General features: G+C 44.3%; 1 protein-coding gene across 2 annotated transcripts in view; it reads left to right on the forward strand.

Moving 5' to 3' along the window:
* Window positions 1-26,892, forward strand: part of LOC129696145 (RNA-binding Raly-like protein) — a 772,459-nt gene that overhangs the window by 586,711 nt on the left and 158,856 nt on the right. For both annotated transcript variants that reach the window (XM_055633661.1, XM_055633662.1), the window contains one exon: window positions 26,065-26,140. In XM_055633661.1, coding sequence (XP_055489636.1) covers window positions 26,065-26,140 — 76 coding nt within the window. The remainder of the gene's footprint in view (window positions 1-26,064; window positions 26,141-26,892) is intronic.

The following is a 26,892-nucleotide window of genomic DNA, read 5'->3' on the forward strand; positions in this document are numbered from 1 at the left end:
TAACGGAATGAAGAAATATGAGAGCCAAGCCTTGACTGCTCCGTCTGCCCCTTGCTGAAAAATCATAGTTTAAAAAAAATAAAAATTAAATATTTGTATTAGAAGCAATGTACAGTAGTATAAACCGTCTATAACATATAATACATTTCGTGTACAACTTCTTGTTTTTAATTTAATAATAGGAAAGTAACAGAAGCAAAAAAGAGGAAAGAGAAAGTTAAGTAAAGTAGTAACATCATAATCATTAACATACCTTATTAGCCAAGTATGTTTTGCAACATACGAGGAATACCATTGAAGAGCAACAAGACAAACAAATGCATTTTTAACATGACCATCCACCACAGCGGCTCTCCCACATTCCTCGCTGTGATGGAAGGCAAAAAAATGTTCAGTCTTCTTCCCTTCGTTGTTCTCCCGCGGCCGGGGGCCTCGAGCCTTCCGTTGACTGGACAATCTTGGCTCCCACAGCCGGCGGTCGAGCCCTCCGCATCGGGGCGATCAAGCTCCCGCATCGGGGGGGATCTCAGCTCCCCCGCGCCGGGCGATCCGACCCCGGGTCGGGGTTAGTCGAACCTCTTGCGACTTTGGAGCTTCCCGACATCAGTCTCTACCCAAGACTACGAGCTCCAATTGATGGTGGCCAGTGTCATCTTTTACGCAGTTGTGTGCGAGGCAAAGGCGGCGGACACCAACAGAATTAACAAGCTCATCAGGAAGGCTGGCTCCGTCCTAGGGGTGGTGTTGGATTCATTGGAGGGGGTCTCGGGAAGGTGGATGCTCCCAAAACTGCGGAGCATCTTGGACAATGCCCTCCATGACACACTGGTCAACCTGAGGAGCACCTTCAGCAACACACCGGTCCCACCAAGATGCAGCACAGAACACCACAGGAGATGCTTTTTCCCCGTAGCTATCACACTGTACAAGTATGCCCACGTCTGTCATGGGGTGGTATGACTCCCCCTCCCCTCCACCCCATCTTTGCACATCCCTCCTCCTGGAGTTTTCCATTCGATAATTTAATTACATGTTTGTGTAATATTACATATATGCTGTGCAATAACTGGTCAATTTCATTATTATTATTATATAATGCACATGACACTTTCAACGTCTAGTAACTGTATCTTTTGACTGGGTGCAGACCAATTTCCCTCTGGGATAAATAAAGTGTGTATCATTTGGGTGTTGGCGGCTTGCTGGGTAGATTTTGACACTTGTTTGGTCAACAGTAGCACTAGCCTCTGCACACATGACAGACGGAATGTGGGTGAATGGATCACCAACCAAGCAGCATAAATCCACATTGATTTTTTTGCACTCAAAGGCTATACTTTTTAGTTTAGTTTATTGTCGCCTGTACCGAAATACAGTGAAAAGCAGTTGTTGCGTGCTCACCAGCCATTGGAAAGTCTATACATAATTACAATCGAGCCGTCCACAGTGTACTGATGCATGATAAAGGGAATGACGTTTAGTGCAAGATAAAGCCAGTAAAGTCCAACTAAAGGTATCCCGAGGGTCTTCAATGAGGTCATAGAAACATAGAAATTAGGTGCAGGAGTAGGCCATTCGGCCCTTCGAGCCTGCACCGCCATTCAATATGATCATGGCTGATCATTCAACTCAGTATCCCTTCCCTGCCTTCTCTCCATACCCTCTGATCCCCTTAGCCACAAGGGCCACATCTAACTCCCTCTTAAATATAGCCAATGAACTGGCCTCAACTACCCTCTGTGGCAGAGAGTTCCAGAGATTCACCACTCTCTGTGTGAAAAAAAAAGTTCTTCTCATCTCAGTTTTAAAGGATTTCCCCCTTATCCTTAAGCTGTGACCCCTTGTCCTGGACTTCCCCAACATCGGGAGTAATCTTCCTGCATCTAGCCTGTCCAACCCCTTAAGAATTTTGTAAGTTTCTATAAGATCCCCTCTCAATCTCCTAAATTCTAGAGAGTATAAACCAAGTCTATCCAGTCTTTCTTCATAAGACAGTCCTGACATCCCAGGAATCAGTCTGGTGAACCTTCTCTGCACTCCCTCTATGGCAATAATGTCCTTCCTCAGATTTGGAGACCAAAAACTGTACGCAATACTCCAGGTGTGGTCTCACCAAGACCCTGTACAACTGCAGTAGAACCTCCCTGCTCCTATACTCAAATCCTTTTGCTATGAAAGCTAACATACCATTCGCTTTTTTCACTGCCTGCTGCACCTGCCTGCCTACTTTCAATGACTGGTGTACCATGACATCCAGGTCTCGCTGCATCTCCCCTTTTCCTAGTCGGCCACCATTGAGATAATAGTCTGCTTTCCTGTTTTTGCCACCAAAATGGGTAATGGATAACCTCACATTTATCCAAACAACTATCCACAGGTCAATAGTTGTTTGCAGGATAGTTCAGTTACCTGATAACAGCTGGGAAGAAATTGTCCCTGAATCTAGAGGTGTTCATTTTCACACTTCTATACCTTTTGTTCGATGGGAGAGGGGAGAAGACTGAGTGGCCAGGGTGCGACTCGTCCTTGATTATGCTGCTGGCCTTTCCGAGGCAGGGTGAGGTAGAAATGAAGTTGGCACTTTTCCAAAGAAATGGAGACTATTCCACCAAATTCTTGAAATGCTCTGTCGAAAGGTTCAGTGGATGAAAGAAAAAGCATTAGCTGGGCTCTCTGGCCAGATATATGACAGAGTTGAATGAATTTACCAAGTCTTAAAGTGATTCAACCAACTCACCTGCTTATTCAATGCATCCTCCAGATTTAATCCTGAAATGATATTGCAACCAAAGAGTCGTCCCAACCTGTGGTTACAGAGAGAGCAGCCTTGGAGTACTATCTATAATAATGGGAGGCAAATCACTTGTTGCAGAACATATAGCCACTGACAGCATTGTTGCTCCACCCAAGACTGCGGAAACTGCGGAGAATTGTGGACGCAGCCCAGACCATCACGCAAACCAACCAATTCCTTCCAATGACTCCATCTACATCTCACGCTGCCTCGGCAAGGCCAGCAGCACAATCAAGGACAAGTCTCACCCCAGACACTCCTTCTTCTCCCCTCTCCCATCAGGCTAGAGGTACAGAAGTGTGAAAACACACACCTCCATATTCAGGGACAGTTTCTTCCCAGTCAATGTCAGGCAACTGAACCATCCTATCACCAACTAGACAGCAGTCCTGAGCTACCATCTACCTCATTGGAGACCTTCAGACTATTATTGATCAGACTTTGTCTTGCACTAAACGTTATTCCCTTGTATCTGTATCTGTACGCTGTGGATGACTCTATTGTAATCATGTATAGTCTAACCGCTGACTGGATAGTTCTTGATAGACACAAAATGCTGGAGTAACTCAGCGGGACAGGCAGCATCTATGGATAGAAGGAGTGGGTGACGTTTCGGGTCGAGACCCTTCTTCATTCTGATATAATCTACACATTACATAGATCGTAGTTCTACTGATTTTAGTCCCAGAAGTGACTTTAGTTTAATTTAAGTTTAGAGATACAGCGTGAAAACAGGCCCTTCGGCCCACTGCATCCATGCCGACCATTGGTCACCCATCCGCGCACAATCTCTGAGCTTTCGTGGATGATAACATTATATTGCTGATTCCGGGCTCCCCGACCTCCTCCAGTATTGCTTTTCCCAGTGCATTTTCTCGTCCAACATGCTTAAAGCCGTTTTCAGAAGCTCCTTGTGTGTCAGCGGCAGATTGCCATCTGCAACAAGCAGCTGCAGGCTAATTACAACAAGTAGACGGCAGCACCCAGGTTACTATTCTTCGTGTTTGTGGCAAGCTTATATATTTACTCATTCACAGAAGGTGGAGATTGCTTGCAAGCTTGAAAGGATTCAGAAAAGATTTACGAGGATGTTGCCAGGACTAGAGGATGTGAGCTATAGGGAGAGGTTGAGTAGGCTGGGTCTCTATTCCTTTGAGCACAGGAGAATAAGGGGTGATCTTATAGATGTGTACAAGATCATGAGAGGAATAGATCGGATAGATGTGCAGAGTCTCTTATCCAGAATAGGGGAATTGAGGACCACAGGACATTGGTTCAAGGTGAAGGAAAAGATTTAATAGGAATCCGAGGGGTAACTTTTTCACACAAAGGGTGGAATAAGCTGCCAGGCGAGGTAGTTGAGGCTGGGACTATCCCGCCGTGTAAGTAACAGACAGGTACATGGATAGGTCTGAAGAAGGGTTTCGGCCCGAAACGTCACCTATTTCCTTCGCTCCATAGATGCTGCTGCACCCACTGAGGTTCTCATTGTACCTTCGATTTTCCAGCATCTACAGTTCCTTCTTGAACACAGGTACATGGATAGGACAGGTTTGGATAAATATGGACCAAGCGCAGGCAGGTGGGACTAGTGTAGCTGGGACATGTTGGCCGGTGTGGGCAAGTTGGGCCGAAGGGCCCGTTTCCACACTGTATCACTCTATGACTCTATGACTCTAAGTTCAGCACCTGTTGGCTGTCGTAATTGTTCTTGAACCAAACAGCTGACAGTACTTAGATAAAATAGGCCGAAATCAGCTTGGTTTTGCGAAGGGAAGATCTTGCCTTACGAATCTGTTGGAGTTCTTTGAGGAAGGTAATAGTAAGATTAAACGAGAATTTACTAGTTCGAATTTTGTTTTATTGCCATATACTCAAGCATAGAAACATAGAAAATAGGTGCAGGAATAGGCCATTTGGCCCTTCGAGCCAGCACTGCCATTCAATATGATCATGGCTATTCATCTAAAATCAGCACCTCTTTCCGTTTTTTTCCCCCCCATATCCCTTGATGTCGTTAGACCCAAGAACTAAATGTAACTCTCTCTTGAAAACATCCAGTGAATTGGCCTGCACTGCCTTCTGTGGCAGAGAATTCCACAGATTCACAACTCTGAGACTATCACGGCAGCGGAGCTTCCGACGCCTCCGACGGCCCAGGACACTCACACTGTCCGGAGCTGCTCCATGGCCGAAGCTGCAGCGAGCGACTTGCTAGCCACTCAAATACTCGTCAGCCCCGCAAACTCCCCAGTCCCGGCTCCCCGCATCTGTATCCGCCCGCTGCTTCCATCCCTCCCTCAGCCCCGGCTCTCCAGCACCCGCAGACTATGCAGTTTATCCGAGTTTTTACATTTTTGTTGATCACAGAATTTCTCACCACAGTGTGAGAAATTTCTGATCAGCGTGAGGGCGTGAGAGTTTGCCTGAGGGCGTGATTCTCACGCTCAAAGCGTGAGAGTTGTTAGCCCTGCAACATGTCCCAGCTACACTAGTCCCACCTGCCTGCATTTGGCCCATATCCCTCCAAACCTGTCCCATCCATATAATCAGGGCGGCACGGTGGCACAGCAGTCAAGTTGTGGCCTTAAACCACCAGAGATCATGGTTCGATCCTGACGCCGGGTGCTTTAGACTTTAAGAACAGAGATGAGGACACACTTTTTTTTTTAAATTTATATATATATATTAGAAGCAGTGTACAATAGTATAAACCATGGCATATGACATCATATTTTTATTGTACATCTTCCATTTTAATTTTAACAAAAATGAAATAGAAAAAGAGAGAAAGAGCAAGAAAGAACGAAAGTGAAAGAAAGAGTGAACGTGTAAAAATAGAACCCCTACACTACCAAAGAGTGTAGTCACAGAGTGAGTAAGTAAAAGCTTAAAAAAATAAAAACACAAAAACGAAAAATAATTTAAAAAAAAATTGTTGATATACCTGCTTCATTTCTCACCATGTCCGTAAATCGGTATAATTCCAAAGTTGTGTTGCACCATACTATCCTTGTAATGTATCAATGAAAGGAGACCATATATTTGAAAATTGCTCTGATTTTCCTGCTAGGACAAGTCTCGTATCTTCAAGATGTAACGTCTCAGGCATGCTTGTAATCCACATTTTAAGAATCCACATTTTAAAAGTTGGGGTAGATGCATTTTCCCAAAATTTAAGTATACGTTTTTTCACCATTGTCAGGCCATAGTTAAGGAAACGTCTTTGAAATATTGATAGCACAGAGCAGGCTCCTGCTATTCTGAAAATAATCAATTCTATATGGGGGTCCAGTTTTGTTTTTAATAATTTTGAGAACATTTCAAAGATTCCTTTCCAAAATTTATGGAGTTTTATGCAAGAAGCAAAGGAATGTGTTATAGGTGCTTCTTGAGAGAGACATTTGTCGCAAATAGGAGATACATTTGAAAAAATCTTATTCAGTTTAGTTTTTGAGTAATATAGTCTGTGGAGTATTTTGAATTGGATTAAAATGTGTCTAACATTAATTGAACAATTATGTATATATAGGAGATATTTTTCCCATCTGTCTTTGGAGATTTTTAGGCCTAATTCCTCTTCCCATTCTCTTCTAATTGCGTCTGACGATGGAATTTCTATATTTAGAAGGATATTGTACAAGTATGATATTAGATTATTTGACTCTATTCATTTCTATTCATACCTTGGTCTAATATATCTGGCAACAGAGTTTGATACTCGTGGGTATATGTTTTCAAATAATCTCGAATTTGAAGGTATCTAAAATATTGATTACCTTTCAGACTGTATTTCGACTGTAATTTCTGGAATGATAGGAGGTTTCCTATTTCGTAAGGAAACACTTTTTCACACAGAGAGTTGTGAGTGTGTGGAATTCTCTGCCTCAGAGGGCGGTGGAGGCTGGTTCTCCGAATACTTTCAAGAGAGAGCTTGATAGGGCTCTTAAAGATAGCAGAGCCAGGGGATATGGGGAGAAGGCAGGAACGGGGTACTGGTTGGGGATGATTGAATGGCGGTGCTGGCTCAAAGGGCTGAATGGCCTACTCCTGCACCTATTTTCTGTTGTCTATTGCCTATTGACTTAAGAGATACAGTGTGGAAACAGGCCCTTCACCCCACTCCGTCTGCGCCACTCAGTGATCACACGTATACTAGCGCTATCCTACACACCAGGGACAATTTACTGTTTACAGAAACAAATTAGTCTACAAACCTGTACACCTTTGGAGTGTGGGAGGAAACCGGAACACCTGGAGGAAACCCACACGGTCACGAGAAGAACCTCTAAAACATACAGACAACACTCAAGGTCGGGTTCAAACCTGAGTTTCTGGCGCTGTAAGACACAAACTCTACCACTGCGCCACAGTGCCGCCTTAAAATTCAATATCACTACTGTGGATGCATAGAAAATAGTTAGCAACCATTTTGGTCACACGCATCGTCAATGAAATATAATAAAAGCAATTTGAGGCTATATCACAAGTGTTTGTGACCCTGCGATTATTGCGAACAGACCAAATAATTAAATCAATTAGGAGTAATTATGATGGTGCTTGGCTGCTGGTATTAGACCTCTCTTGTGGTAAATGTGTTTTGGAGTTTAGGAACATAATGTCACAACCCAAGTGCTTGGGTCAAGCATCATAATCACTAGATGCAAGCTGTAAAGCAAAGCAATTTTACCTCCGTTACGGATTTGTTGTTCCGCTTGTTAATGTCCTTAAGAGTTCAGAAGAAATACTTTCCAGTTAGCACATAGCAAGGATTAAAATTATTTTGTGTTCTTCAATAATTTTATGTATAACCATGCCTGTAGTCGTCATGCTAACCGCAGTGATGTTTGGTTTGTTTACATTTTGTGTTACTAGACTGCAATATTTAATTTGAATTTGTGTTCTTTCGTTGCAGATTGTGGTTAGAAAGCAATGAATGCCAATTAATAAAGATTTGAATTAAGATAAATAATTAGTAAAGGTAAAGGTCTGAAGAAGGGTTTCAACCCGAAACATCACCGATTGCTTTTCTCCAGAGAAGCTGCCTGGCCCGCTGAGTTACTCCAGTTTTTTGTGTGCACCTTCATCTGAAAGATTTCTATCAAGATGGCTGGAGAATACTAGCTCGAGCAGATTGGATTGTCAGTGATAGGAGTAGAATTAGGCCATTCGGCCCATCAAGTCTACTCTGCCATTCAATCGTGGCTGATCTATCTCTCCCTAATAACCCCATTCTCCTGCCTTCTCCCCATAACCTCTGACACCAGTACAAATCAAGAATCTATCTATCTTTGCCTTATAAATATCCATTGACTAGGCCTCCACAGCCTTCTGTGGCAAAGCATTCCACAGATTCCTAAAAGTTCTCTGGAGAGCATGGATAGGTGACGCTTTGGGTTCAGATCCTTCTTCAGATTGATTGCAGGTAGGGGGAAGAGGGAAGCTGGGAAATGAGAGACAGAACAAAGGGAATAAATGAAATAAGTCAACACAGGCAAAGTGGGGGGAGCAGGAGCGTTGACAGGCAGATGGTTGGGACAAAGGCCGATAAGAACAGTAGGTATGGGACAGGTTTGAAGAGTTGTGGATTGTGAAGCGAGGGGGAGGAAAGTAGCGGGGGGGGGGACGGGGAACGGGATTTTGGAGTGGAGAGAAATAGATGGGAGTTCAGGTGGGATAAAGGGTGAGGGGGCGACCTAAAGTTCTAGAATTCAATGTTACCATATAACCATATAACAATTACAGCACGGAAACAGGCAATCTCGGCCCTACAAGTCCGTGCCGCCGTGCCGAACAACTTTTTTTCCCCTTAGTCCCACCTGCCTGCACTCATACCATAACCCTCCATTCCCTTCTCATCCATATGCCTATCCAAATTATTTTTAAATGATACCAATGAACCTGCCTCCACCACTTCCACTGGAAGCTCATTCCACACCGCTACCACTCTCTGAGTAAAGAAATTCCCCCTCATGTTACCCCTAAACTTCTGTCCCTTAATTCTGAAGTCATGTCCTCTTGTTTGAATCTTCCCTATTCTCAAAGGGAAAAGCTTGTCCACATCAACTCTGTCTATCCCTCTCATCATTTTAAAGACCTCTATCAAGTCCCCCCTTAACCTTCTGCGCTCCAAAGAATAAAGACCTAACTTATTCAACCTCTCTCTGTAACAAATGTTCTTAGGTTATAAGCTACCCAAGCGGAATATGAGGTGTTGTTCCTCCAATTTGTGTGTGGCCTCACTCTGTCAATGTAGTAGGCCTAGGCCAGAGATGTCAGCTTGGGAATGGGAAGGGGAGTTAAAATGGTTAGCAACCGGAGGAGAACGCTGGCCTTAGTGGTCAGCAAAGCAGTCGCCAAGTCTACGATTGGTCTTGCTGATGAGTTACTCCAGCACTTTTGGTCTTTTTTGTGTACTAACCAGCATCTGCAGTTCTTTGTTTCTACAGAAAATAATGACAGTAGTCCTCAGGAACCCAAACTAACTTCCTTACCCACCTGTGTCCAGCCGAATTGTATTTGTCTGCCTTTTTCCCTGCAAAGTGCGAAAATGTAATGGAAAAGAATATCGAAGTTACTTTTGCAACATTAGCCTGTGAATATTTATTTTGCCCTTCAGAAAATGTTGGCAACTATTTAAACGTGAGGACAACCAATTTTTTAAAGAGCTTTTTCTCCAGTTGGATACTGCAGGAAGGGAAGTCTTTGAAATGACTTGTGGTCATGTATAGGTAGCATCACATATGTGTTCCTGTGTCTTTCTAAATGTATTCCTAAAAAAGATCAAGATAATGGGAATGAAAACCCAAAACACAAAATCATGGATCTTTAGCTATGTTTAGTTTAGTGATACAGCACGGAAACTGTCCCTTTAGCCCACCGAGTCCGTGCCGACCAACTATCACCCGTACTCCAGCATTATCCCACACGCTAGGGAAAATCTACAATTTTTGTGCGCCCTCAAATAAGACACACTTTGTCTCCGCAACTTCTTTGCGCTTTAAATTAGTCCGCTGAATGCTTTCATTCTTGGATCCCCTCATGAAGGCATGCCAGTGAGTCTCTTAGATTGGATCGTCTGATCGTGAGTTCATAAGTGATAGGAGCAGAATTAGGCCATTCGGCCAATGAAGGTTACTCTGCCATTCAATGATGGCTGAGCTATCTTTCCCACTAAACTCAATTCTACTGCCTCCCCCCCCACCCCCCCCCCCCCCCCCCCCCCTCCATAACCCCGCCACCCTTAATAATCAAAAATCTAGCTATCTCTGCCTTAAAAATATCCATTGACTTGGTCCCCACAGCCACCTGTGGCAGTGGATTCCACAGATTCACCACCATCTGACTAAAGAAATTCCTCCCATCTTCCTAAAGGAGCGTCCTTTAATTCTCAGGCTAAAGGGCCTGTCCCACGAGCATGCGCCTCCATGCGGCAAACGCGACCTAAAGGGTCGGTTTCACCAGCATGCGCCTGCATGCAGCAAGCGCGACCAAACCAGAAGCGGGGACCGCGTGGAGGTTGAGTGAGTGGCATGAAGTTCGAGCGAAGTCCGCGGGAAGTTCGCGCGTGACATACGACGTCGAGGCGGCTGCAGGCCGGCAGGCCGTTGCTGCGCAGAATTTTTGAACACAGTCAGTTTTTCGGAGCCCCGCGCGATGTCGGGACCAGCTCCTCACAACTCCATGCAGCTCCAGCGATCGAAGTGGGACCAGCCACAGCGACCATGTTAGATCGCGCTTGCCGCATGCAGGCGCATGCTGGTGGGACCGGCCCTTTAGGTCGCGCTTGCCGCATGGAGTCGCATGCTCGTGGGACAGGCCCTTAAAGCTTCTAATCCTATACTCTTCCACTCGTAGAAACATCCTCTACACATCCACTCTATCTGGGCCACTGATGGAGATGCTCAGCTGTTTAGAAAGGCATATACATTTATTTTATGCCAGGACTTCTTGTCTCTGGTCTGGAAAAGCATTTGACAAAGCTATGGAACGGTGGCGCAGCAGTATAGCTGCTGCCTCACAGCGCCAGAGACCCGGGTTCGATCCTGACTACGGGTGCTGTCTTTGTGGAGTTTGTATGTTCTCCCTGTGACCACATGGGTTTTCCCCGGGAGCCATGGTTTCCTCCCACACTCCAAAGACATACAGGGTTGTAGGTTAGTTGACTTGGATAAAAATTGTAAATTATCCTTAGTGTGTGTAGGGTAGTGTTAGTGTGCGGGGATCGCTGGTTGGTGCGGTCTCGGTAGGCCGAAAGGCCTGTTTCCGTGTTGTATCCCTAAACTAAACTAAACTAAAGCTCCGAGAATTATAATACAATGTTTCGGCATACATTTTATATTTCTTTATATTCTGTTTTTCATTGTGGATGTCACGAGCATAGACTTGTTTATTAACTGTCCGCCATGACCCATATTTATTTCCCACTTCCCTGCAAGATCATTTTGGAGCCCATTAAAAGCCAATTGCTACTTGAGCTGGTCCTGCAAGGGATATTAAATTTCACTTCTTAAAAGGATGTTGGTGGGTTATTTGAATTTTTAATGACATTTGCAAGCTTTAATGATCTTTTGGTGCCAATCCAGAGGGAACCTGTTCACTTTGTTCACTTTCGCACTTAAATGTTGTGAATCAAAATATTATACTGTCTCAAGAACAGGTGATTCCCAATAGACCCCAGATTATTGCCCTTGCTGTGTTCTAAGTGCTGTACTCAGCAGAATATAACCACTGACACGCAGACGATGAGAGGACTGCTAGACTCAAAGTCAACCAGAGATGAAATGAAGGTGATAGACAATTAATCAGTTACTTTTGGGTCAATATTTTAACTTGACAGTTATGAACTAAGGCTAAACAGTTCATCAATTAAAACTTAGCTAGTCTCGGGGCTGAATACGCAGTATGGATTGTGTATGCATTATCCCACTGCTGCATTATCATTGTTTGGTGGGCCTCTAATAATCCATCAAAAAACTTGAACTCTATATGTTTTGTTTAGTTTAGAGAGACAGCGCAGAAACAGTCCCTTCGGCCCACCGCATCTGCGCCGACCAGCAATCTCCACGCTCTATACTATCCCACGCACACAAACGGGGACAATTTACAATTTTACCAAAGCCAACTAACCTACAAACCGGCTCATCTTTGGAGTGTGGGAGGAGACCGGAGCACCCGGGGAAAACACACGCAGTCACGGGGGAAACGTACAATCTCCTTACAGACAAGCACCCATCGTCAGGATCGAATCCAGGTCTCTGGCACTATAAGGCAGCAACTCTACCGCTGCACCACCGTGTCACCCTCAATGCTTGTCTAAAACCTGTCTCAATTACCTCCCCCAGCAGAAAATAACATTGAATAGTTGCAGAAGTATCTTGCTGCAATACTTGCTAGAGTGAATATAGATCTACATTGTTGTAGCTGTGTAAACTACATATTGAATTGCATCATGCCCGGTGCACTGCATTGCATTCACACACTGTATCTCTCTGCTACGCATGATGGCATTCTCAAAATAAGTGCGATGTAAGCCACAGATTGAATCTTAAAGGATAAATTGCCGCAGAGTAAAATAATCACTCGCTCGTTGGTCAAACAGAAGCATATCTATTCAGTCAATCTCTCTTGCAGGAGGAAGAAGAGCTCAGTCATCTTTTAACTGCAGCCCACACTCTCCCCAGCTGTATGAAGTATGACGTTTTATACATGTTTTATAGAACAACATAGAAATTAGGTGCAGGAGTAGGCCATTCGGCCCTTCGAGCCTGCACCGCCATTCAATATGATCATGGCTGATCATCCAACTCAGTATCCTGTACCTGCCTTCTCTCCATACCCTCTGATCCCCTTAGCCACAAGGGCCACATCTAACTCCCTCTTAAATATAGCCAATGAACTGGCCTCAACTACCCTCTGTGGCAGAGAGTTTCAGAGATTCACCACTCTCTGTGTGAAAAAAGTTCTTCTCATCTCAGTTTTAAAGTATTTCCCCCTTATCCTTAAGCTGTGACCCCTTGTCCTGGACTTCCCCAACATCGGGAACAATCTTCCTGCATCTAGCCTGTCCAACCCCTTAAGATCCCCTCTCAATCTCCTAAATTCTAGAGAGTATAAACCAAGTCTATCCAGTCTTTCTTCATAAGACAGTCCAGACATCCCAGGAATCAGTCTGGAGAACCTTCTCTGTACTCCCTCTATGGCAATAATGTCCTTCCCCAGATTTGGAGACCAAAACTGTACGCAATACTCCAGATGTGGTCTCACCAACTGCAGTAGAACCTCCCTGCTCCTATACTCAAATCCTTTTGCTATGAAAATATGCTATACAACACTCAAAACCTGACGTAGGGCGGCACAGTGGTGCAGCGGTAGAATTGACCCGTGTTGGATCCTGCCTACAGGTGCTAGTCTATACAGAGTTTCTGTACTTCCTGTAAATTGCCCCTAATGTGCGTAGGATACCGCTAGCATCTGGGGTGATCGCTGGTCGGTGTGGACTTGGTGGGCTGAGGGGGTCTGTAACTGTAAAGTCTGGAGTTGCTGCCTTACATCGCCTATGACCCTGGTTTGATCCTGACGACGGGTGCTCTCTGTACAGAGTTTGTACGTTCTCACCGTGACTGCGTGGGTTTTCTCCAGGTGCTCTGGTTTCCTCCCACAAAGACCTACAGGTTTTTTAGGTTAATTGACTTCAGTAAATAATGTTAAAAAAAACCCTAGTCTGTTGGTTAGCGTTAGTGTACGGATGATCGCTGCTCGGCGCAGACTCGGTGAGCCGACGGGCATGTTTCCACGCTGCATCTCTAAAGTCTAAAGTCTCTTGCATGCAAACCATACCATGAAGATACATGATGGGCCATCTCTCACTGTTGCGTACCGTGAAGCCCTCTCCCTCTGCTCGGTAGCTGAGCACAACACAAACATCCTTCCGTGTAGGAAGGAACTGCAGATGCTGGTTTACACCGAAGATGGACACAAAATGCTGGAGTAACTCAGCGGGACAGGCAGCATCTCTAGATAGAGGGAATGGCTGACGTTTCGGGTCGAAGAGGGGTCTCAACCCAAAACGTCATCCATTCCTTCTATTCACAAACATCCCTCCCATTGAGTCGGTGCTGAGTCAGCAAACCCGAGGGTTTGCAATTCTCAGCAGGCCTGTCACATTCCTGTGATTAATTATCTCGGGAACAAGCTTGCTGCATCTTTATTTTCTGCGTTGGCCATTGATCTCTTGACCCTAGGTACACAAAAATGCTGGAGAAACTCCGCGGTTGCAGCAGCATCTATGGAGCGAAGGAAATAGGCGTCTTGACCCTATGTCTTGACCCTGTTTGCTTCGGTGCCTCAGCCCTGGGAAGGAACCTACAGCTGCAACTATCCTGAATCCTGCTTATCTTCATACAGTAGATCGCTTTCAGTTCAGTTTAGTTTATTGTCACTTGCATTGAGGTACAGAGAAAAGCTTTTTGTTGCGTGCTAACCAATGAGCAAAAAGACCACACATCATTACAATCAATACATTTACAGTGTACAATGTCTGAAGAAGGGTCTCAACCTGGAACGTCACCCACTCCTTAGCTCCAGAGATACTGCCTGTCCTGCTGAGTTTCTCCAGCTTTTTGTGTCTTTCTACAGTGTATAGATACATGATTAGGGAATAACGTTTAGCGCAAGGTAAAGCCAGCAAAGCCCAGTCAAGGATAGTCCGAGGGTCATCAAAGGGACTCTTTCCGCCCCATGTTCCTTCAGCATGTTTCCATGCTGTGTCTCTAAAGTAAGTTAAACTAAAACGAAAGCGGACCGACAAAGGAAGCCCTGGTCCTTTGTGTTATTGTCACTTCTTTCACACAGAGAGAGTGTTGAATCTACAATTAACAACAACAATCAGTTTTATTCGTCACATTGCACATAAAGTGCAAGTGAAATGAATTTGCCAGCAGCAGTACAATAATAAAGAACACACAATACACAATAAAAATGTAACACAAACATCCACCACAGCATTCATCACTGTGGTGGAAGGCACAAAATTTGGCCAGTCCTCCTCCATTTCCCCCCGTGGTCGGGACCAGAGTCCAGAGCCAGTCCATAGTCGGCTCTTCCCCACCGGAGACCGCGGCTTTAGGTTGGTGTAGGCCGCAGGCCGGCGGTCGAAGATTTAAAGTCCCCGCCGCAGCCAGAAGCACCGCAGACCGCAGGGCCGGCGGTCGAAGCTCCCCTCCAGGGGTGATGGTAAGTCCACGCCGGGCCCGCGGTAGAAGTTGGCCGCGGGCCGGCGGTGGAAGCTCCTTCTTCCCCCGGGTCCCCCACGAGGGATCCCGGGCTGTAGACGCCGCGCCAGCTGGAGCTCTGCAGACCGCGACTTCAGGCTGCCGGCTGCCGCGGGCCAGCGAAATGGAGCGCTCCCCTCCAGCGAGCCCCAGCGAGGGCTCGCCCGCTCCACGCCGAGAGTCCACGCTGCGCCCGCCGCTGAAGCCCCGGGCGCGTCTCCGGGAAAGGCCGCCCGATCCTCGTTGTTAGGCCACGGGAGAGGCGACCTGGAAAAAGTCGCCTCTCCATGGAGGAGGCGACCGAAACGGTTTCCCCCTCACCGCCCCACACCACACAAAACACACAAAGAAACACAAAAACATACTTTAAAACATACTAAAAAAACAAAAAAAAGTTGGGAAAAAAACAGACACGCCGGCTTACAGGGCGCCGGCTTGCAGCGCCCCCACCGACTGAATCTCTGGAACTCTCTGCCACAGATGATAGTTGAGGCCAGTTCATTGGCTATATTTAAGAGAGAGTTAGATGTGGCCCTTGTGGCTAAAGGGATCAGGGGGTATGAAGAGAAGGCAGGTACGGGATACTGAGTTGGATGATCAGCCATGATCATATTGAATGGCGGTGCAGGCTCGAAGGGCCGAATGGCCTCTACTCCTGCACCTAATTTCTATGTATCATGTTACTTCTCTTAATACTGACGTTACTGAACAGCCGACAGTACAAGACAGTTTTGCCAAGTTAAATATATCCTCTTCAAGTCCTGACTTGTGCCCAAGTGAAAGGAAGCCAACACTATAACAGGCAGGCGAAATCATATCCTGTGTTATTGACAGAGAAAGCTGTACATATACAAGAACTTGTTATAAAAACCTGCTTACGTCATCAATTAAAGTTGATGCTGCTGGATCCTCATCATAAGATCATAAGTGATTGGAACAGAATTAGGCCATTCGGCCGATCAAGTCTACTCCGCCATTCACTAATGGCTGATCTATCTCTCCCTCCTAACCCCATTCTCCTGCCTTCTCCCCGTAACCTCTGACACCCGTACTAATCCCCCGTATGCCCCTGTCCCACTTAGGAAACCTGAACGGAAACCTCTGGAGACTTTGCGCCCCACCCAAGGTTTCCGTGCAGTTCCCGGAGGTTGCAGGTGGTTGCCGGAGGTTGCAGGTAGTGGAAGCGGGTAGGGAGACTGACAAAAACCTCCGGGAACCGCACGGAAACCTTGGGTGGGGCGCAAAGTCTCCAGAGGTTTCCGTTCAGGTTTCCTAAGTGGGACAGGGGCATTAGTGAGGATCAAAGCAGGGTCTCTGGCACTGTAAGGCAGCAACTCTACCGCTGCACCACAGTGTGTCTCCCAATAGTCGCCAGATATTGGGGCCATTTCACACAGCCTTCAATCATGGAACTTAATCCAGCATCAAGACTGTTTTATTATCATATGTCCAGAAATGGAATAATGAAACTCTTACTCGCAGCAACACAACAGATACGTAAAAGTATTACAGTGCAAAACCCATAATAAACAACAAATAAACTTCAGTACATAGAAACATAGAAACATAGAAAACAGGTGCAGGAGGAGGCCATTCGGCCCTTCGAGCCAGCACCGCCATTCAATATGATCATGGCTGATCGTCCCCTATCAATAGCCTGTGCCTGCCTTCTCCCCATATCCCTTGACTCCACTAGCCCCTAGAGCTCTATCTAACTCCCTCTTAAATGCATCCAGTGACTTGGCCTCCACTGCCCTCTGTGGCAGGGAATTCCATAAATTCACAACTCTCTGGGAGAAAAAGGTTTTTCTCATCTCAGTATTAAATGACCTACCCTGTATTCTAAGACTGTGGCCCCTGGCTCTGGACTCGCCCAACATAGGGAACATTTTTCTTGCATCTAGCTGGTCCAGTCCATTTATAATTTTATATGTTTTTATAAGATTCCCCCTCATCCTTCTAAACTCCAGTGAATACAAGCCTAGTCTTTTCAATCGTTCCTCATATGACAGTCCCGCCATCCCAGGGATCAATCTCGTGAACCTACGCTGCACTGCCTCAATCACAAGGATGTCCTTCCTCAAATTAGGAGACCAAAACTGTACACAATACTCCAGATGTGGTTTCACCAGAGCCCTATACAACTGCAGAAGAACCTCTCTACTCTTATACTGAAATCCTCTTGTTATGAAGGCCAACATTCCATTAGCTTTCTTCACTGCCTGCTGCACCTGCACGCCAACTTTCAGTGACCGGTGTACAAGGACACCCAGATCTCGCTGTACCTTCCCCTTACCTAACCTAACCCTACCCTAACCTAATCTAATATTAAAACAAACTGACAAATTAATAGACGATAGTGGTGCAAAGTAAAAAATTATGTTCCTAAGACTATATAGTTTGGAGCCTATTTGTAGGTTGTAGATGAGCCAGCAGATGAGATGGAAGCAATTTGCATTAGACCAGAATTATTAGCAAGGATCTAATGAACTAGTGGTGGAGAATTTACAGTATTACTTGATTGAAACATCTGCAACAACAGGAGTTATGGGCTTCATGTCACCAACACCAATACAACACACCAGTTCATTGCAGAATGAGATGAATGATCCAAGAGTAAATAATGAGGATCATTATTTAAGGAGAAATGGAAAAGATTTAATAGGAATCCGAGGGGTAGCTTTGTCACACAAAGATGTGATGGTTGTATGAAACGAGCTGCCAGAGGAGGTGGTTGAGGCAGGGACTATCCCCCCAACATTTAAGAAACAGTTAGACACGTACATGGATAGGACAGGTTTGGAAGGATATGGACCAAACACGTGCAGATGGGACTAGTGTAGCTGGGACATGTTCACCGGTGTGGGCAAGTTGGGCTGAAGGGCCTGTTTTCACACTGTATCACTCTGTGACTATCTAGTCTCTTGCATCCAAGCCATTATCATGAATGATATTTAGAGTAGCGTGACAAGCAATAAACAAATCCCAGTTTTAAAACCGATAACTCACGTTCAACATTTTGAGAAGAATCATGTTTAAAAGGTGAACAAAGGAATGTTGGTATCAGAAGAATTAATAAGGATATGTTGTAGGGTCGACTATAGTAGTTTTAGTTTAGTTTATTAAGTTTGAGTTTTGTTTATTGTCACGTGTACTGAGGTATAGTGAAAAGCTTTTGTTGCGTGCTAACCAGTCAGCGGAAAGAACATACTGTACATGATTACAATCGAGCCATCCACAGTGTACAGATACATGATAAAGGGAATAATGCGAATAACATTTAGTGCAAGATAAAATCTGGTAAAGTTCAATCAAAGGTAGTCCAAGGGTCTACAATGAGGTAGATAATACTGATCTCTAGTTGTTGGTAGGACGGTTCAGTTGCTTGACAACAGCTGGGGAAAAACTCTCCCTGAATCTGGGTGAATGTGTTTTCACACTTCTGTACCTCTTGCCTGCTGGGAGAGGGGAGGAAAGGGAGTGGCCGGGGTGCGACTCGTCCTTGATTATGCTGCTGGCCTCGCCGAGGCAGCGTAAGGTGTAAGTGGAGTCGATGGAAGGGAGGTTGGTTGGTCTGGGCTGCGTCCACAATTTTCTGCAATTTCTTGCGCTCTTGGATGGAGCTGTTCCCAAACCAAGCGGCGATGCATTCGCATAACATGCTTTCTACGGTGCTTCTGTAGAAGTCGGCAAACTTCTGCAACCACAGGCGTTATAGGCTTCACGTCACCAACACAAAACGCCAGTTCAATGCAGAATGAGATGACTGAATCCAAGATCAAGTGAAGGTCAAGTATCTTGCGCCGAGCCATTATCATGAATGATATTTTGAGTAGCATGGCAAGCAATAAACGAATCCCAGTTTTAAAACAGATAACTCGCGTTAAACATATTGACAATAATCATGTTTAAAAAGTGAGAAAATGAATGCTGTTATCAGAAGAATTAATAAGGATACGCTATTAGGGACGACTATACTAGTTTTAATTTAGTTCATTGTCATCTGCACCAAGGTACAGTGAAAAGCTTTTTTGTTGCGTGCTATCCAGTCAGCGGAAAGACTACACATGATTATCCTTATTGTATCTCATATTGGACAGAAATCTTATTGTGTCTTTGGCAGCATGTGGCCGAAAAATAAAGATGATGTAAACTACATACTTGAATATTAAATGTGTAACTTGGAAAGCAATCTCTGAGGGAAAAGACATAATACCCCACACTCGCTTTTGGTTTCTAAACCACTGCTAATTGTGTGGGACGAAATAATATATTCAGCAGATCTCACTCAAAAGATTTTGACAGACATTTTGAAGATTGCATTAAAATTGCTATAAGATCATATGTTTTAAGCATTTGAATGTGACACACACACACACACACACACACACACACACACACACACACACACCTGTCGCAAAGGCGGGGGCCAGGGCAAGCGGGGGAGCACTGTCTGAAATTCACACGATACTAAGCCAAGGTGATACAGACACACACCGCGATGAACAGGAAGATTGACGCTGTAATTAAGACGGCGTTTGTTTAGCTGAACACCTCTGCTCAGTCCGCCTAAACGTACCTGATCTCCCGGTTGCTAAACACTTTAACTCCCCCTCTCATTCCAACACTGACCTTTCTGACCTGGATTGAAGGAACAACACCTCATATTTGAATTGGGTAGCTTACACCTTAGCGGTATTAATATTGACTTCTCTAACTTCAAGTAGCCTGTGCCTTCTCTCCATCCCTCCACCCTTCCTAATTCTCCGACTAGTCTGACTGTCCTTGTTTACATTTTATCTCTGTTTGCTTTGTTGTTGTCTTCACCTGGCCAACAATCCATTCTCCATTTTCCTTGATCTTGTTTTCACACTTTATATTTCCATCTCTCTGTTCAATCTGAAGAAGGGTCTCGACCCATTCCTTCTAATCAGAGATGCTGTCTGTCCGGCTGAGTTACTCCATCATTTTGCATCTATCTAGAGCAATGATCTATTTTGTTTGCTCTCCATTCACCTAACAGTAGGTGCTACTAATTACACTCATTTGGATTGATTTATAGCGCAGATGTGATCGGTAAAGCCATGCAGCCGGCCGTGTTGCATTCTATGCTGAGCCCTTTTCTGCACTGTAAATTATCCTGGCCATAAGTAATGCTGACTTCTGCCTCCATTATAAATCCCAATGTATTGATGAAGGCAGCTGAGAGCGTTACGCATTCACATCAGTTTGTGACTACAATATAACTACATCAAGTAGAAAAGGAGTCATGAAAATCTGGAAGCAGTATTAAGGAGGAACTTAATTTGTTAAACAACAAGCATGTCAGCTGCTTATGATTAAAACATCCTTTACATGGCTCAGCTTATTATAAAATAATGACATTCAATATTAATTAATAGAAGTCTGGACTTTGTACACGATTGTATTTGTGGTTCATCAAGGTTTGGCTAATTTTGGTCTATAAAGGCAGAATTTTAAGTACAGCATGCATTTGTCATGCTTAATAATGTGTGCTTTTATTATTTATATCTGTGCGAGTGTGTGTGTGTGGGTATACATATATATATATATATATATATATATATATATATATATATGTGTGTGTGTGTATATACACACACACATAAACATCCACACACACACACACACATAAACAGTATATATACACACTATATTCACACTTATATACACTAAAGGCAGACATATACATTAGAAATACATGGAAACAGGTCCTTCGGCCGACCGAGTCCATGTTGACCAATGATCACCTGTAAACAAGTTCTATCTTACACAATATGGGCAATTCACAAATTTAAACTAAGCTAATTAACCTACAAACCAACATGTCTGTGGAGTGTGGGAGGAACCCGGAGAAAACCCACACGGTCACAGGGAGAACGTGCACACTCCATACAAAAAGCCTCTGTAGTCAGTATTGAACCAGGGTCCCTGACACTGTCAGGCAGCAATTCTACAGCTGCGCCACCAAGCCGCAGATGATGCATGGAAACTGTGCACAAGCCCAGCATGATTGATGAATGCTGATGCTAGTTTATTGACCTGAGGCATTAATTCTGATTCTCTGCAAATGCTGACTGACTTGAGTATTTCCAGTATTTTATGATAAATTTTTCATATTTCCAGCATTTGCAATATTTCTATTTGCACAAATTATTTTAATGGAATTGTACTAATTTCCAAACATTTCAAAAGGCTCCAAAACTGTTCATTTAGTGCAATAACACTAAAAGGAATGTTTTGAGTATAGTGTAATTAGGAAATGGATCTGTACTTTTAAATATTCGTGATTTAAAAAATGGTGACCAATTAAACCAATTGTCGAAGGAACTGCAGATGCTGGTTTAAACTGAAGATAGACACAAAATACTTGGGTAACTCAGCGAGTCAGGCAGCATCTCTGGAGACGATGCCTGTCTCGTTCATTTACTCTAGCATATTGTAATTATCGTCATGATGTAGAAATTGTTGAAAACGTTGTCATTTGTTCGATAAAGCTCTTAGGGCTAATGGAATCAAGGGATTATGGGGAGAAAGCAGGAGCGGGGTACTGATTTTGGATGATCAGCCGTGATCATATTGAATGGCGGTGCAGGCTCAAAGGGCCGAATGGCCAGCTCCTGCAACTATTTTCTATGTTAACCCATTTTTGGTTGTGTTGGATTGAACTGCATCACATTACCATTCTGAAATCAAGAAAGTATTCTTTGAGAAAACTTTTTTGGGTGGAAGATTTGAACATTGTTTTACATGCTGTTTTACTGTCCTCATTCTTGGCAGTTTTACTGCTCAGGGTGCAAATGAGGTTAACCCAAACACAAATGGAGGAGAATTAGGGTGGTGTGTTAGCATCGCTGGTAGAGCTACTGCCTCATAACGCCAGAGTCCCAGGTTCGATCCTAACGGCGGACAGATAGATTCATAAAATCATAGGTGATAGGAGCAGAATTAAGCCATTTGGCCCATCAAGTCTACTCCGCCATTCAATCATGACAGATTTATCTCTCCCTCCTAACCCCATTCTCCTGCCTTCTACCCATAACCTCTGACACCCACACTAATCAAGAATCTATCTGCTGTATGGCCCATCTAGTCTACTCCGCCATTTAATCATGGCTGATCTATCTCTCTCTCCCAACCCCATTCTCCTGCCTTCTGCCCTTTACCTCTGACATCTGTAATAATCTAGAATCTATCTGTTGTATCTCTGCCTTAAAAATATCCATTAACTTACAGCATTCTGTGGTAATGAATTGAATTCTACAGATTCACCACCATCTGACTAAAGACATTTCTCATCATCTCCTTCCTCAAGGAGCGTCCTTTGTTTCTGAGGCTTTGACCTCTGGTCTTAGACTCTCCCACTAGTGGAAACATCCTCTCTACATCCACTCTAACCAGGCCTTTCACTGTTCGGTACATTTCAATGAGGTTCCCCCTCATCCATCTAAACTCTAGCGAGTACATGCCCAGTGCTGTCAAACACTCATCATATGTTAAACCACTCAAAACTGGAATCATTCTGGTAAACCTCCTTTGGACTCTCTCTAGAGCCAGTACATCCTTCCTCAGATATTGGGCCCAAAATCGCTCACAAATGCAGTCTGACCAGCGTCTTAAGGAGCCTCAGTATTACATCCCTGTTTTTGTATTCTAGTCCTCTCTAAATAACTTGATTGATTGATACTTTATTATCACATGTGACATGTCATGGTGAGATTCTTTGTTTTGCATACCATACACAAGGCATGTAAAGAGTCACCGCCTATAGGCTGCCGACAAGGCTCTGAGGCCCCAGCACTCCAGGTCCCTGTTCATTCCTCGGCTGCAGATGCTGCCAGTGTGGAGTTTGCCCATTCTCATGAACAGTACAAACTCCAACTAAACTCCGAACCACAAACTCCAACTAACCTTCAAACTGCCTTGGTTGCGCTAGGGATTAGTTTTTTTTTTCTTTTGCACAATATTGTTTTTCTTTATTTATTGAACTTGTTGTTTGTTGCTAATGTCATATAATCAGTACTGTTTTTACAAACCTGTCGTGCTGCTTCAAGAAAGAATTTCATTGTTCCATTTCGCTACTGCTGGCTCCATGGCACTGGGTGGGTTTCCTCTGCGTGCTCCGGCTTCCTCCCACATCCCAAAGACAAAGGTCAATTAGCCTCGGCAAATTGCCCCTGGTGTGTATAAAGTGGATAAGAAAATGGGATAACTTAGAACTGGTTCAAACGGGTGATCAATGGTCAGTGTGTAGCTGATCTACATCGGTGAGACTAGGAGGAGGCTGGGCGATCGTTTCGCCGAACACCTCCGCTCAGTCCGCAAGAACCTACCTGACCTCCCGGTGGCTCAGCACTTCAACTCTCCCTCCCATTCCCCATCTGACCTCTCTGTCCTGGGTCTCCTCCATGGCCAGAATGAGCAACACCGGAAATTGGAGGAACAGCACCTCATATTCCGCTTGGGGAGTCTGCATCCTGCGGGCATGAACATTGAATTCTTCCAATTTTGTTAGCCCTTGCTGTCTCCTCCCCTTCCCCATCCCTCGGGCTGTCTCCTCCTCCTTTTTCCTTTCTTCTCCCCGCCACCCCCCCATCAGTCTGAAGAAGGGTTTCGGCCCGAAACGTTGCCTATCTCCTTCGCTCCATAGATGCTGCTGCACCCGCTGAGTTTCTCCAGCATTTATGTGTACCGTCAGCGTGGACTCGGTAGGTTGTCGGACTTGTTTCCATGCTGTGTCTCTGAACTAAACTAAACTAAACTAAACTAAACTAAACTTAAATAACTGGACATTAGAAAATAACTCACTGCTTTCTTTAAAAAAAAATGTTTTTCCAATTTTGCTGTAGTTTCTCAATTCTTGCAGAAACTGCGATGGTTCCAGAACCAATTTTACCTTTGAGCCTTGGAGTCTAGATAGAAACATACACAAAATGTAAACCTCAGTCTATCTTACAGATATTCCTCTCATCAAAAACAACAAACGTCTCCCTTCAGGCCCAACATCAAGTCCGAAATCTTTGGAGTCATTTGATTGAATTTATGATCCTTGCCAGTTTTTCGGTGTTATCTTTGGAAATCATTAAGGTTTTCAAAGCTTGGCTTCCTGCTGTGACTATTCGCTTTTTAATGCTCAATTTACTGCTGCAGTTCAAAGAAGTGCCCTCTTGGCACCATTCTGTCAATCCCTCTCAGAATATTATATGACTCAGTGAGATCATATCTTATTTTGTCTAAACTCTCATCTCATTCGAATTGTCTTCAAGATAAAACACTTATTCCAAGAATTGATCTAATAAATTTGCATTTGGTTTAGTTTAGTTTAGAGATACCACGTGGAAACAGGCCCTTCGGCCCACCGCGTCCAGGCCAACCAGCGATACCTTTTCACTAGCACGCTCCGACAGACTGGAGAGAATTTATCGAAGCCAATTAACCTACAAACCTGGACATCTTTGGACAGTGTGAGGAAACCCATGCCGTCACGGGGAGAACGTACAAACTCTGTACAGACGGCACCCGTAGTCAGGATTGAACTGGGGTCCCCGGCACTGTAAGGCAGCAACTCTACCGCTGTGCCACCGTGCAGCCCCAAAGTTGGTAACTCAAATGGATGAAGAAACAAAGAACTGTAGATACTGGCTAACAGTAAACATAGAAAATAGGTGCAGGAGTAGGCCATTCGGCCCTTCGAGCCTGCACCGCCATTCAATATGATCATGGCTGATCGTCCAACTCAGTATCCTGTACCTGCCTTCTCTCCATACCCCCTGATCCCTTTAGCCACAAGGGCCACATCTAACTCCCTCTTAAATGTAGCCAATGAACTGGCCTCAACTACCTTCTGTGGCAGAGAGTTCCAGAAATTCACCACTCTGTGTGAAAAATGTTTTCCTCATCTCGGTCCTAAAAGATTTCCCCCTTATCCTTAAACTGTGACCCCTTGTTCTGGACTTCCCCAACATCGGGAACAATCTTCCTGCATCTAGCCTGTCCAACCCCTTAAGAATTTTGTACGTTTCTATAAGATCCCCCCTCAATCTACTAAATTCTAACGAGTACAAGCCGAGTCTATCTCGTCTTTCTTCATATGTACGCCATGTTGCCTGGAGAACATCTGATCCCAGCTACAACCTGATCCCAGCTACAAAGACAGATGTGTACAGCAATTCGTTCTTCCCCCGCACAATTAAAGCATGGAATAATCTCCACCCAACTATAGTTACCCAACCAGATGCAACTAAATTTAAAGTAGCTCTTTCTTCCCAATAACCCTTTCTGGCTTAATCCCTCCCTTCACCACCTCCAGTTTAAATTCCATTTGGAATATTTTGGAGGAACAAGAAACCAAGAACCAAAAACATGGATAGGTGACGTTTTGGGTCAGTCTGAAGAAGGACCAGACCCGAAACATCTCCAAATCATGCTCTTCAGTGATGCTGCCTGACCCGCTGAGTTACTCCAGTGCTTTTTGTCCTTTTTGTTAACTCAAGTGGCTATTCGCAAACTGATATGCTGATGTATTAATCTGTGAAACGGTACCAATGGGTGAGATCCCGCTTCATTGTGACTGGGCAATGAAACTTATTCAGCCGACACTTCAGTGGAGAGGAGATAAAAGGAACTGCAGGTGCTGCTTTACCAAAAAATGGAAAAACACCTTTTTTCAGAAAACAGTAAAGAAAATGGAAATTTTCAAAGACTTAAAAACTAAAACATGGTTTCTATTTGCTAATTGTGATGAAGGATCTCTGAAACATGAACTGTTTCTCTTTCCACAGATGCTGACTGACCTACAGAGTGTTTCTGCATTTACTGATTTTTGTCGCGCATTTGCAGCATCTGCATTTTTGTTTTCTTTTGTACACTTGAATGCTAAACGTGATGGCATATTGGAATGTAACACATGACATTTTTTGACACAGTTAACGTTGGTCATTCAAGTCATTAAGATGTCATTAGTGTCCTTTCTTTCAGATATCAATATGGCCGGTGAACCCAAGCCTTACAGGCCCAAATCTGGTACCAAGAGGCCTTTGTGTGCCCTGTATGGGTAAGTACTTATCAACCTAATGCTGTAGTCATCAATGTGTAACACAGAGAATGGAAATTATTACCAAAATGAATGATATATATATGGTAGATAAAAATGCTGGAGATATTCAGCGGGTGAGGCAGCATCTATGGAGCGAAGGAAACATCACTTTTTTCCTTCTCCACCCGAAACGTCACCTTGTCCTTCGCTCCATAGATGCTGCCACACCCGCTGAGTTTCTCCAGCATTTTTGTCTACCTTCGATTTTTCCAGCATCTGCAGTTCTTTCTTAAACATATATATAGTTGTCGTTCCTGAACAAACTTGAATATTTCCAGACATTATACGAGAGAGCAATTTACAGAAATAAGCTTTCTCTCAACCAATGTTGGTTCTCAATCAAACAACCAATGAGATTGTAAAGATATTCAAAAGAGATTTGTCTTTTTATTTGCCAAAGTAGATATTTTTTTCCATGTCCACAAAAGCCCAGGTCCCAAGGACAGATGCCCGCTCAAACATAAAATGGTGGATAAGGTTTAGTTTGGTTTAGGTCATAAGGTCATAAGGGATAGGAGGAGAATTAGGCCATTTGGCCCATCATGTCTACTCCGCCATTCAATCATGGCTGATCTATCTCTCCCTCCTAACCCCATTGCCCTGCCTTCTCCCCATTACTCCTGACACCTGTACTAATCAAGAATCTATCTATCTCCGCCTTAAAAATATTTATTGACTTGGCCTCCACAGCCTTCTGTGGCAATGAATTC

Source organism: Leucoraja erinacea, chromosome 4 (assembly GCF_028641065.1).
Source record: "Leucoraja erinacea ecotype New England chromosome 4, Leri_hhj_1, whole genome shotgun sequence".
Classification (NCBI taxonomy): Eukaryota; Metazoa; Chordata; class Chondrichthyes; order Rajiformes; family Rajidae; genus Leucoraja; species Leucoraja erinaceus.